Raw genomic sequence first — 13,518 nt, forward strand, 5'->3', positions numbered from 1 at the left:
GATTTTAAGATTAACTGGGGCAAACAAATGATTAAAGAAAATCAAAGGGCTCCTGAATCTGCAGGCCTTTCTTCCTGGTCTCTTTATCTCAGGTTTTGTGTCCTGGGCTGTCCTGTCTCCCTCAACTCCTGTGCTCAGACTCCACCTTCAGCACCATCTTCCTCCTTCTCTTCTATGCTGCCTACGCCTCCTCTATACCCTCAGCTCCCTCACACTAATTCTCTCACCAAACTTTTTTTTTTTTTTTTTTTTTTTTTTTTTTTTTTTTTTTTTTTTTTTTTTTTTTTTGCGGTATGCGGGCCTCTCACTGTTGTGGCCTCTCCCGTTGCGGAGCACAGGCTCCGGATGCGCAGGCCCAGCGGCCATGGCTCACGGGCCCAGCCGCTCCGCGGCATATGGGATCCTCCCAGACCGGGGCACGAACCCGTATCCCCTGCATCGGCAGGCGGACTCTCAACCACTGCACCACCAGGGAGGCCTCTCACCAAACTTTTACTCTTCTCTGAAACTCTCTTCTCCTCTGAAGCTATCAGAATCTGTCCCTTTAATATTAAGCCTTCTGAGGATCCCAAGGGTAAACTCTTAATTTCTTACACTCCCTGGACTAAAGCTGAACTGTGAGCCAGTCAAAAATTTCTCAGAGGGGCTTCCCTGGTGGCACAGTGGTTGACAGTCCGCCTGTCGATGCAGGGGACACGGGTTCGTGCCCCGGTCCGGGAAGATCCCACATGCCGCGGAGCGGCTGGGCCCGTGAGCCATGGCCGATAGGCCTGTGCTTCCGGAGCCTGTGCTCCACAACGGGAGAGGCCACAACAGTGAGAGGCCTATGTACCACAAAAAAAAAAAAAAAAAAAAAAAAAAAAATTTCCCAGAGTAATGCAGATCCTCATAAATTTACTGAGGAATTCAATACAGTCATTCAAATGCATCAGCCTGGTTTCACTGACTTATTCTTGTTCATATGCTTGTCAGCGAAGGGCAGGCCCAGCACTGAATGAAAACCACTAACTGGGAAAATCCTGAAAGATCTCTAGAGTTACAACTGGGAGGCCAACCCTCTTGGCTATAATAGGCTAACTTATTATACAATCAGGCTCAGGCAATCGCTAGATGACTTCACTGAGCAATGCCTAGGGCTCTTCCAAAGTCTGTTGGTTGGAACAAAATTCAGTCTTGTGCACAAAAGTCTGATGAACCTGTTCATGAATATTATAATTGAGTTCAGGTTGTTTTTAAAGAAATGTCTGTAGAGAACAAACTTATGGTTACCAGGGGGGAAGGGAAGGGGGATAGACTGGGAGTTTGGGATTGACATATACTCACTGCTATATTTAAAATGGGTAACCAAAAAGGACCTACTGTATAGCACAGGGAGCTCTGCTCAATATTATGTAACACCTAAATGGGAGAAGAATTTGAAAAAGAATTTAAAAATAAAAAAGAAAGAAAAGTCTGGTCTTCCAGATGTTGACTCCACTGAGTAGCTTTTAACTCTATGCTTATTAATTGGCCAGACCAGGAACTTTCCCTTCTAGTAAAAAGGACCAGGATGGAAAGGGAAACTATGTCCACTCCAGGTTTGGTTAGTCTGGCAAACCAGTCCTCTCACACTCCAGATGAGTCATCTCAAAGGAAGACTGCTAAAATTCATAATCTTCAACTCCAGCAAATGAAGGCCCCTAAACAAAAACAAAACCTTCCTATTTGTTGCTGCTATTATTACCCAGAGCCAGGACATTGGAAAAGAAATTGTTACAATTCAAACTCTTCAGGTACCTGCAGCCCTCTAACCAGCCTTTCTAATGTACTCCCAATTCTCAAAGATGGGGCTCCGTAGACGGGGCTCTTCCCAATTCTCCCTCCTAATTGGCTGGGAGAAACGTTTCTCCAGAGGGGGGATGAATCTCTTCCAGTACGAATTGACCCCAGAGCCACACTCTCAGTGCTCATCCACACTACTATAAAGCAGCCCCTGCATCAGAGGACTAAAACTGTTCAAACAGTAGGGATCTCTAATGAACCTCAAGAGGTTCCTGTCTCTGAATGTATTCTGCTTTATTTAGGCCCTTTGAGAGATACACACCCTTTTCTCCTGGAATTTCTCTCCCCAAAGGGGAAAATGATTCTAGAAATTGACAGTGGTCATCAAAGTAACCCACCACGTGAATTAAATGACCCTTTGACATCTTTTATTTGTCCCATCTCTGATGGTACCAGAGCTGATTCTGGAAACAGTGATCATTTGTCCCTATTGAGTCAGCTACCACCCTCCTTATGGGCAAAATCTCCAGCTGACCCCTCAAATCCTCTTAATCAATGTCCTACAAGTAAAGAAGCCCTTAAAGGTATAAAGTCCATAATAGAAGATTACAAGGCTCAAGACCTCATATTCCCTTGCACTAATCCCTGTAACACCTCCATTTTACTGGCAAGAAAATCTAAGGACCACAGGTGGAGGCCTGTCCAGGACCTCCAAGCAATAAACAACTTTAAAAAAAAAACATTATTTATTTTTGGCTGTGTTGGGTCTTGGTTGCTGCGCACGGGCTTTCTCTAGTTGCTGCGAGCAGGGGCTACTCTTCCCTGCGGTGCACAGGCTTCTCATTGTGGTGGCTTCTTTTATTGTGGAGCACGGGCTCTAGGCGTGGGGGCTTCAGTAGTTGTGGCACGTGGGCTCAGTAGTTGTGGCTCATGGGCTCTAGAGTGCAGGCTTAGTAGTTGTGGCGCACGGGCTTAGTTGGTCTGTGGCATGTGGGATCTCCCCCGACCAGGGCTCGGTCCCCTATCCCCTGCATTGGCAAGCGGATTCTTAACCACTGCGCCACCAGGGAAGCCCTAAACAACTTTTTTTTTTTTTTTTTCCCCCGGTACGCGGGCCTCTCACTGTTGTGGCCTCTCCCGTTGCAGAGCACAGGCTCCGGACGCGCAGGCTCAGCGGCCATGGCTCACGGGCCCAGCCCCTCCGCGGCATGTGGGATCTTCCCAGACCAGGGCACGAAGCCGTGTCCCCTGCATCGGCAGGAGGACTCTCAACCACTGCGCCACCAGGGAAGCCCTAACCAACTTATTTTTTAACACCTTGTTGTTCCTAATCCTCATATGTTACTAACATCCATTCCCACCAGAAGCCAATTCTTTACTGTAATTGGTTTATGCTGTGCATTCTTTAGTATTCTGGTTGATGAACGAGCCAATATCTTTCTGCCTTCATTTGGGAAGAAAAACAACTCACCTGGACAGTAATGCCTCAGGGTTATACTGAGAGTCTTTCTTATTTCACACCAATCCTGAAGGCTAACCTGGATGAGAAAACATTCCCTAGAGGTTCTACTTTGTTGCACTGTGTAGATGATTTGCTTCTTTGCTCTCCTTCTCAAGCCTCCTCACAGGAAGAAAGCATCCACTTGCCGAAGCTTTTAGCCTTAAAAGGACATAAGATCGCCAAAGAAAAATGCAGTTTGCCCAAACCCAGGTTCAATATTTAGGGCATCTGATAACAGAACAAGGCTATACTTAGATCCAGATAGACTTCATGGTGCCCTAAGTTTCCCCAAACCCAAAATTAAGCCCCAACGGGGAGGTTTTCTCAGGTTACTGCCGAAATTGGATTCCAAGTTCTCTGTTATGGCCAAACTTCTGTATGCTCTACTCAACAGTAACAACCCCACGCAATTTTGTAGGAAGAACTAAACAACACAGCCTTCAAGGCCGAAAAGGCCTTGATGAATCCACCTGCCCTTGGGCATCCCAATGACCAGATTCCCTTTTTCCTTTTTGTACTATATATGAAAAGGAAGGAAATGACCTTGGGACACTCACCCAAAACAGGGGGACCACCATTGATTCATAGGGTATTCTAGCCAGCAACTGAATCCTGTGGCCTTGGTTCTTGCTTAGAGCCATTCCAGCCGCTGCCCTTTTGGTTAAGGCCGCCAAGAAAATTGTGGCATCCCTCTTAACCATTTTTGTACTTCATGCGGTAGAAGCTCCCCTGAATTGTCATGACACAACATTTCTCAGCCAGCTGCCTCACTCCTATGAAATCTTTATGTGAACAGCCCCTCCCATAACTCTTTCACATTGTAATTATCTTGACCCTGCTACTCTTCTCCCCTCCATCACTGAAAACACTGATTGCTCAATGCTGACGGGACACCTCCTGACTCCTTGTAAAGATCTACAGGAAATTCCACTGGGTAACATAGACTTCTCATGGTTCGCTGATGATGACAGTGGCAAACATCGTGCTGGGTGTGTTACTGCAACTCCTTTTGATGTTGTTGAGGCAGCAACTTCACCTATGGCTACTTCAGCCCAACAGCATGAATTATATGCTCTTATGAAAGCTTATACTTTAGCTAAAGGCAGAACTGCCAATATTTATACTGATAGTAGATATGCTTTTGGAGTACCTCATGATGTTGAAATGCTGTGGGAGCAATGTGGCTTCCTTACTTCCAGTGGAAGTAGGATCTAAAATGAAGTGTTGAATGCAATACTTGTATCTGCTGTTTAAGCTATCAGTAAGATTCCAGGGCATTCTAAACTTTATTCTCTGGAAGCTAAGGGAAATCACCTTGCTGACATTTCTGCAAAGAACGTTGCCCTTCAAGGGATCAACAGCAGTCAGACCACTTTCACAGTGCAAAGGCATATCTTTCCAAATGATAATTTAGAAAAACTGGCTAGAGGAAAAGACTACCCCTGCCTGGGGAACTCCCCTCGAACTTCAGAATGATGGAGGAAGCCATTTTACTGGCCAGGTGCTTTGACAAGGCTATGCTGTTTGGCCGGTTTTACAACACTTTCACTGTGCTTACCACACCAATCCTCTGGTTTAGTGGAATGCACTATGGCACCATTAAGACTCAACTGGCAAGATTTGTAGAGACCCTCCCAATAGATTGGTCACAAGTATTGCTGTTGGTCCTTCTAAATCCACCTCTTTGGGAACTCATAAACTCTCACCCTTTGACATAGTCACAGGATGCCTAATGTACTTGACTCCTGCCTCTTTTCACCCACAACTGATAAGAGTTACTCCAATATTGCAAAGGCCTAATTGCTTCTGTTAAAAATAACCATCTTGGGCTTCCCTGGTGGTGTAGTGGTTGAGAGTCCGCCTGCCGATGCAGGGGACACGGGTTCGTGCCCAGGTCCGAGAAGATCCCACATGCCGCAGAGCAGCTGGGCCCGTGAGCCATGGCCGCTGAGCCTACGCGTCCGGAACCTGTGCTCCGCAACGGGAGAGGCCACAACAGGGAGAGGCCTGCGTACTGCAAAAATAAAATAAAATAAAAAATAACCATCTTTGGGGAATGCAATCTTTTTACAGTGCATTCTCAGGAGATAAAGACCTTAAGCATCACACCTTGCAAACTGGAGCTTTTGCCAGTTGGAAAAGACACCTCCAGAAGGATTCTCTTCAACCTCACTGGAAAGGTCCCTATCAGGTGCTGCTAACCAACCCTTGTGCTGCCAAACTCCAAGGAAAATACTTGTGGATTCACATGACACACCTAAAAATAGCACCAAACCCTGACTGGACTTGTACATCATCTGGTGACCTGAAAGTAAAGATTTATCAGAATTGAAGCAGACGACATCTGATGAGACAACTTTCCAAGGACAATCAGACCAGGCCTGCTACAAGTTTGTAGCTAAACCTTTGACAATGACATAACACTTCAGATGATCTCCAATGTCTATGATCTTGATAACAGATGCACTTCATATAAAGTGCCTGAGAATTCTCCCTCCTACTGCTCCTTGTTCCTTGAATGTGACCTCGATAGGTTTTCCATCTGTGTGCTTTCCCTCTGATGTGGGGCACTCTACACCCAGGAAAGATTCTTCCTAACAGTAAGGGATAAAAAGTCACTGCAACTAGAAAAGCTATTCATTAGCAATGCTGTCACAAAAGGATCTTGATCAAAAGGGGTAAATGTAAAAAATTAATAAACAGAAACCTCAATTCAATAGAGTCGGGAGACCAGAAGGAGAGCTCTCACAGCCTGTGATGATAGCAGAGCCCAGCAGGAAGAAGAAAGACTCCTCTTATTTCTGGGAAAGGACTCAGGCAGAAAAACACAATGGACTCTTTACTTTAGCCGTCCCAGTGTTACTGACACAAGCTCATGTGTCCAATGCACAGTGAGTCCAAACAAACCAAAATGTCTGAATTTGGAGCAAAGAAAGGTTTATTGCAGGGCCAAGTAAGGAGAATGGGCATCTCGTGCTCAAAAATCCTGACATCCTCGACTTTTCGGAGAGAAGTTTTTACAGGCAAAATTTGGGGTGAGGGCTGCAGGGTGTGTGACTTTCTTCTGATTGGTTGGTGGTGAGGTAACAGGGCGGTGCTCCAGGAACCTTGTGCTCAGCCTAAAGTTACCGTCCTCCACCTGGCTGGGGGCCTTAGCTCCTGCAGAAGAACTCAAAGATGTTGTTATGTATACGCCTTGAGGAGGAACCCACACCCTGCTTTAATCACTGTACTATTGTTTCTTGATTGCTCCTGCTTTGTTTCTGAATTTCCTGATTAGCAATTGTCTGAATCTGCCCTTTGGTATTCAGGACCATATAGGAGGCTAAGGCCTTTTTCCTACGAACAAAAAATTGGGGAAACAGATAGGATTTGTACTTGGGAGAGCCCCATAGGGTCCTGCTTGGTTTCACCAACTTCCTTTTCCCCTCTATGAAAGTGTACTCTTTATTTTTAATTTTTAAATTTTATTTTGGCCATGCCACACAGCTTGCAGGATCTTAGTTCCCCAACCAGGGATTGAACCTGCACCCTTGGCAGTGAAAGCACGGATACCGCTGGACCACCAGGGAATTCCCCAAAGTGTACTCTTTCTTTTTCCTGCTGGGCCTTGCATGTGGCTAGCCATGGTCCTATACCTCAAACTGTAGTTCTCTGCTGATCTTGTAACTGAGGAGGACCCTATGGGGCCTTCTGGGGACAGGCCCCTCCCCCATACCCTCTGCTTTAGTTCCTCTCTGAAGCACCTAGATAATAGTATGGGATGCACATTTCCTGAGTGCTTTTGCAGACGTGAAACACTATCCCCACTCCCCCACCGAATGGAAGAACTACTTGATGATCCTGAGCACAGAGCCCCAGGCCTCCTGGAGCCTAAGGACTGATAAAGTGAACCCCTGTGACACCGTCCTGTAGCTTCACCATCAGCCAGTCAGAGAATGGTGTACAAGCTGATCATCTACCCTGCGACACCCCCCACCCCCCTCTTGGCCTTTAAAAATGCTTTGCCGAAACCCTTTGGGGAGCTCAAGGCTTTTCAGGGAATGAGTCACCTCATCTCCTTGCATGGCCTTGCAATAAACCTTTCTCTGTTCCAGACTCCGACGTTTTAGTTTGTTTGGCCTCACTGTGCTTTGGGCACACAAACTTGCATTAAGGATCGCAAATAAACCCATCTTTGCCGTAGAAATAACTGGCAGTCTTACTTGTTTCAGGTCAACAACCCATTAATGAGGGAACCAGAGGATGACAAAGCTGCTTCAAAGGAGAATGCAGGCAACTGACTATGTATACATAGCCAGTGAAAAAGAGGAGAAAAGGAAACTCTTGGGATGAGATCGATAAATCAGGCAGAAACCTGGTTAACATTCTGAGCTGGCAGAGGTCATCTGCATTTTTACCAGATGAAATCATTTACATCAACACTGGAGGAAAAAAATTGCATCTCTATTACACAACAAAGCTTGTGTTTGGTTTTCTACAAGTTAACTTCTACCCTTAAAAGAGTAATAAAATGCCCTCGTTTAAAATAGTAAGTCAAAGTTACTAAAATCCCAGGCAGTACCCTTGGTGGTCTTGTCTGATAGTGTATTACCATGACAATGAAGGCCACCAAGCATCTTTTCTGCTTGACTTGCAAGTTCTGGTTCCAAGAGGTGTGGTCTGGTGGTGCATGTTTTATAGTCATCAGATGAGTACATATGTTGAAGTCTGGAAAGAGTTTGGGACATGCATTAGGTAACATCTATTTCCCTGACCCCTCCCTTCACCTCCAGTCACCCGTAGGTTCATGTCCTTTATTATCCTGTACCCCCTGGTATGTGCACTCAGCACTTTGCATCCTATTCGTGTAAGTAACTATCTCTCCCTTTAGACACCAGGCAGAGTTTTCTTGCCCCCCTCTATGTACTGGCTCTCCAGCTCAGGGTCTGGTACAACTTACAAGTTCAATAAATGCTTGTTGAATAACTATAAATGAGATGGAATCTGAGCCATGTTGTGAACAAAACATGGTAGGTACGAGGTAGTGGGGGGAAGAAAGTCAGTTCAGCAGAGGCAAGGACATCGCAAACTTACTAGCAGGAGGGTGGGCTTCAATGTGGGCCAATTGTGCGGGGAGTACAGGCAGGGCCAGCACAGGAGGATGCGGACATGAAAGCACCCACCTAAGCGAGAGGTGAGGCGCAGGGATTCTTCCATTCTCCGTCTGCCTCCTCATCCTTTGGCTGTCCTTGCCGTCACACCGCCCCACGGGTATGTGCAGGGATGGAAGGGACAGTGAAGAACCTGTAGGCACACAACGGGTTCATGTATCTCCCTCTGGAACGAGCCTCACTCCGCGGAGACTTCGCTTCTTTTAAAAACCTTACCAGGTCTATTCAGGGTTGACAGGGCGGTCTCCTAGGAGGGAGGAAACAGCTGGCCCCTCCCCTCCCACCCGCCAGCCTCCGCGACTCATCTCCCAGCTCCTGGCGCGCGCACTCCGGCGAGGCTGACCCTGACACCCAGTAGCTGAGCCGGGGACGCGCGAGCCGGGGGCGCGCGAGCCGGGGACGTGCGCGGCGAGAGCTTCGCGGCTCAGTCCGGCTCCCCGCCCGCCAGCCGGCTGGCCCCCTCGTAGGGGACGTGTTGCTGACTCGCGCCTGCGACCAGGAGGACGCGCAGCCATGGGCCGCCTGGCCGGGAGTGCGGCGGCGCTGCTGCTCGGGCTGCTCGTGGAGGTAGGGCCGGGCCGGGCGGGGCTGAGCGGGAGCGGCACCGAGGCGCCCGGGAGACCGTGTGCGGGAGCCCTGAAGGCTGAGGGCCGAGAACCACGGCCTCACGGACCGGCATGAGCCCCCGTGCGGAAGGCGTCCGCGCCCTGGTGACGGGGTCGTCCCATCACTCCCCGCTCCTCCGACGGCCCTCAGTCCCCCCGCCCCGCGTTACCGACTCTCGCGCGTGGGGAGGACCCGGGAGAACCCTGTGCGCGCTGTGCGCCCGACCCCTCCCCTCCCCTCCCCCGGGGGCCCGGGGCTGGTGGGGCTGGCGGGCGGGTGGTCCCTGAAGCGGCGCAGGCGCAGGCGCAGAGTCAGGGCGACCAGCGGTTTGGGGCTGGGGAGGGGGTGCCGCCGGGTCGGGGCGCGACCGCGCGGAGACGCGGATGAGGGAGGTGTCACGGGTCCGCGAGTGAGATGGCGGGACTGAGCAGGAGGAAGTGTCCCCGCCGGTGAGGATGAAGCGCAGTCCTCCGAAGCGAGAGAAAACCCCCGAAGAGCCGGGGTGGTGGGTGTGGTCTTTTGGAGCCGAGACAGGGGACTTGTTGAAGCGACGGCGGAGGAATTGCTGGTGACCGCAACCTCGTGGGGACCTCGGCTGCCCCTGGCCGGAAAGTTGCGCCCTCGGATGGGGGCCACCCCCTTCTTGCAAAAGCGGGTTCTTTAAAATGGGGGTTAGTGGGGCCCTAGGGTGCAGTCTGGATTAAGGTTTGTTCTATTCCCTGCTCACTTCCATTATTTTGAATGAAATTTTATTAAATTCATGAAGTCAAAGTAAATGAGTGATGAGGTTCTTACGTTTTCTCTTTTAGGTAGTAAAACTCTGGAAACGACTCCTTGGTTTTCTTCATGTATAAGGAAATCAATGTTACAAAATGTTGGGAGGGAGAGTCTGAGCTCTCCTGAAAAGAAGGTTGATGGAAAAGTTTCTTGCGCCCGGCCCCGCCATAGCAAAGACTTCCTGGTTTTGTTCTTCTGTCTCCCTGGCTGAGTGGTTCATGATTTGTGGAGTGCCCTCCGCTTGCGTCCTTTTTGTTGATTCATAATTTTATGACCTTAGGTATCACATCTCCTGGGTGATCACCAGACAGATAATGGAGAAGTGAATCTGAGACCACTGTTCACATAAAAGCGCATGCGTCTGTACCTACACATGCGATCCCCCCACTTTTAAATCAGCACTTGGTGAAATTACCTAGCATTTCGTTGGTTCTGCCTCCTGCAGGTCTTTAGTGTGTGTGGTGCTCTGCCCTGTACGTAGCCTAGACTGCTTCAAGGACTCAGTTCTTTTCAAAATACTTAAGCCTGGGACACAGCCTCTCAGATCACTCGGAGGGACTGCTCTGAAGGGTTAAGGGAGGAGCCAGGATACAGAGGAGGTTTTTTTTTTTAATATAAAATTATTTATTTATTTTTGGCTGCGCTGGGTCTTCGTTGCTGCCCGTGGGCTTTCTCTAGTTGTGGTGAGCGGGGGCTGCTCTTCGTTGCGGTGCGCGGCTTCTCACTGCAGTGGTTTCTCTTGTTGCGGAGCATGTGTTCTAGGCACACGGGCTTCAGTAGTTATGGTGCGCAGGCTCAGTAGTTGTGGTGCGCGGGCTCAGTAATTGTGGCTCACGGGCTCTAGAGCGCAGGCTCAGTAGTTGTGGCACACGGGCTTAGTAGCTCCGCAGCATGTGGGATCTTCCCGGACCAGGGCTCGAACCTGTGTTCCCTGTGTGGGTAGGGGAATTCTTAACCACTGTGCCACCAGGGAAGCCCCCTATAGAGGAGTTTTTGCCAAACAAGAACAAAAACCAAACAAAAAAACCCCAGGTAGTTGGAACATCAAAAGATTACTATTAAGGAAAACCAGACATCTCAGGTTAATGAATTTAGCACTTTTCTATGTATGGGAAGTTGCAAGAGTTTGAGCATATTGAAATCATTCCTTTGATATGCACCTCAGCTATCTGGGGCCAGTATCCTGTTTTTCTCCATCCTGAATCCCCTCTGGTTGCACAGTCTGGGAGACTGCAGTGGCTGCTGGCTAGATGGCTGCAACATCCTTTGTTTACTGAAATGGCAAGTGACGTTCTTCAGGAATTTATCATCTTAAGAGAGAGTTCAAATCAGGCCTGACAGGTTCAAATGATATGAAGCAGAACTGTGACAACACTAATTTTTTTTTTTTTTTTTTTTTTTTTTGCGGTACGTGGGCCACTCACTGTTGTGGCCTCTCCCATTGCGGAGCACAGGCTCCAGATGCGCAGGCTCAGCAGCCATGGCTCACGGGCCCAGCTGCTCCGCGGCAGGTGGGATCTTCCCAGACCGAGGCACGAACCCGTGTCCCTTGCATCAGCAGGCGGACCCTCAACCACTGCGCCACCGGGGAAGCCCATACACTAAAATGTAAAGGAGTAAATTGATGTTTTCACAAAGTCAGATATCTAGATGATTGGTAATTTTTGTTTTCATGGGATGGTGTGGTGTAGCCTACTTTTGCATGCCTGTCCCAAGCACCTGTTTTGTTTGTGGTAGAGAGGTGTCTCTCTGAGGAATTAAGGATATTTCTTTCTAATGTATCACATGGAATCTTACACGTGCGTTATATATCTGAGATGTTTTCATCTTAAGTGGGTTGCTCTGAATTTCATCTAATATTGGTTGTTATCAGTACGCCTCTGATGCTTTTTTTTTTTTTTCTCTGATGCTTTTGAGGTCCTGAATCACATACCTAAATGTGCTATTTCCGTTGCCGAGCATGTGAAGAGGCAAAGAGCTCTCTTCAATTTGAGGGCCTAAGACAACTGAGGGAGATGTCTGAAGGCTTCTGACAGCCAGCTGCAACCTGGAATACTTGTCTTTGTTCTGCTTGAGCTGGTTTCACTGTGGCTGTGGTGTAGTTGACCATAAACCACCTGGCAGCCTTTATGCTGCCCCTGGCCCTCTGGCATCCTGTTCCTAGGCAGCACTGCTCAGGGTTGTGTGGGGCGGGCGTGGGGCGGGGTGGTGTGCTCGGGAGAAGTCTTTGAGCATGGAGGGTGTCTAAAAGTTGTTTAAGAAGGGCTTTCCTGGGCTTCCCTGGTGGCCCAGTGGTTGAGAGTCCGCCTGCCGATGCAGGGGACACGGGTTCGTGCTCCGGTCCGGGAAGATCCCACATGCTGCGGAGCGGCTGGTCCTGTGAGCCATGGCCGCTGAGCCTGCGCGTCCGGAGCCTGTGCTCTGCAGCGGGAGAGGCCACGACAGTGAGAGGCCCAAAAGAAGGGCTTTCCTCCCCTGCCTCACATCCTTCTATAGAAGTTCACTTACCTGTGAGACAGCTAGACTGCGTCTTGGTTTCTCACTCAGCAGACACAGAGTGTTTCCCCTGTGTTCTAAGCACTTTACAAATATTAACTTGTTAATCTTCTTAGCAATTACTTTTAGTCCCATTTTTGTGTCAAATGGGGACGTTAAAGAGCTTGTCCACAGTCTCACTGCTGTGATGTGTGAGGGCTTGAGATGCAAACCCAGGCACGGGGTCTCCGACCACCCCATCCTGTGCTTCAGCCTCTCCCACTGCTGGACACAGAGACATGGAGAGAATCTGTACTCGGTCTGTCCCGAGGCCAGTGGTAGACTTGGACGGGTGTGGTCCCGTGAAAACAGGGAAACCAGCAAAATCCCCTCTAGGAACTCAGCTCCATTTAGGGGACCATATAATTTAGCATCCAAACTATGACACTGGAGAGTGACGCTGGGGACTGTTAACAGTCGTGCCCGCACGGCAGGCATCAGCAGGACTGTCCTGGAAGCCCCGGCGTGTGCTCACCCCAAAGCCCAGACAGAGCTGTAAGTAGGAACAGGCTGGGGGGCAGCATTATCCCTTCCCCAGGGAGGCTTCTGGGGGGCTCATCACTGAAGTGACCTTTCCTTTCTGTTAACCTGGCCTTGCCTGTGAATCGCATGGGAAGCCGGTGTGGACCCTTATTTCATCTTCCCTCCTCCCCAGTCGCTCTGTGCCAGCTGGGTAGATATCCCAGGCACGTGGGCCAGGGGGGCGGCCACAGAATAGGGGGATCCCGTGGCTCTTCTTGGGTCATGAAATTCTCAAGTTGTGTGTTGTCCTCCTGTCCACTGGTCTGTGTGAGGCCCTGTGAACAGTGGCTGCGGGAACAGTGACGGTGCTGAGCCGTCTCCCAGTAGCCCTGGTGAGCTAGTCCGCTAGTGCACTGGGTTGCAGCTGCAGCATAGAAACTGAAGAAGAAAAGCGGTTCCAAGCCTGAGTGCGGCTTAGTAGATCCTGGGGAGTCATTAGGTGCTGAGCATATGCGGAAAGCCCATTGGGCTTTCCCGTGGGCTTTTGTCAGAATACGTGGTCTTCTGGATGTTGTCACAGCAGTCTCTTTCTAGAGGTCAGGTTGTTGACACTTCTGTAATATACTGGGCAGTATTTGCTATGCGTTCTGTCCTTACTGAAATGAGCCCCGAAATGTGTAGTGTACTATTTAGTATAAATTCCCCCTGTGCCAGGGTTGGGGG

General features: G+C 49.3%; 1 protein-coding gene across 1 annotated transcript in view; it reads left to right on the forward strand.

Annotated features, from left to right (window-relative positions):
- The first annotated feature begins 8,736 nt into the window (after positions 1-8,736).
- The window catches only part of VOPP1 (VOPP1 WW domain binding protein), a 65,613-nt gene continuing 60,831 nt past the window's right edge, over positions 8,737-13,518 (forward strand). Inside the window, exon 1 of the mRNA XM_082631593.1 lies at positions 8,737-8,982. Coding sequence (XP_082487719.1) covers positions 8,929-8,982 — 54 coding nt within the window. The 5' untranslated portion in view covers positions 8,737-8,928. The remainder of the gene's footprint in view (positions 8,983-13,518) is intronic.

The sequence above is a fragment of the Mesoplodon mirus genome (assembly GCF_964341445.2).
Source record: "Mesoplodon mirus genome assembly, chromosome: 9".
NCBI lineage: Eukaryota > Metazoa > Chordata > Mammalia > Artiodactyla > Ziphiidae > Mesoplodon > Mesoplodon mirus.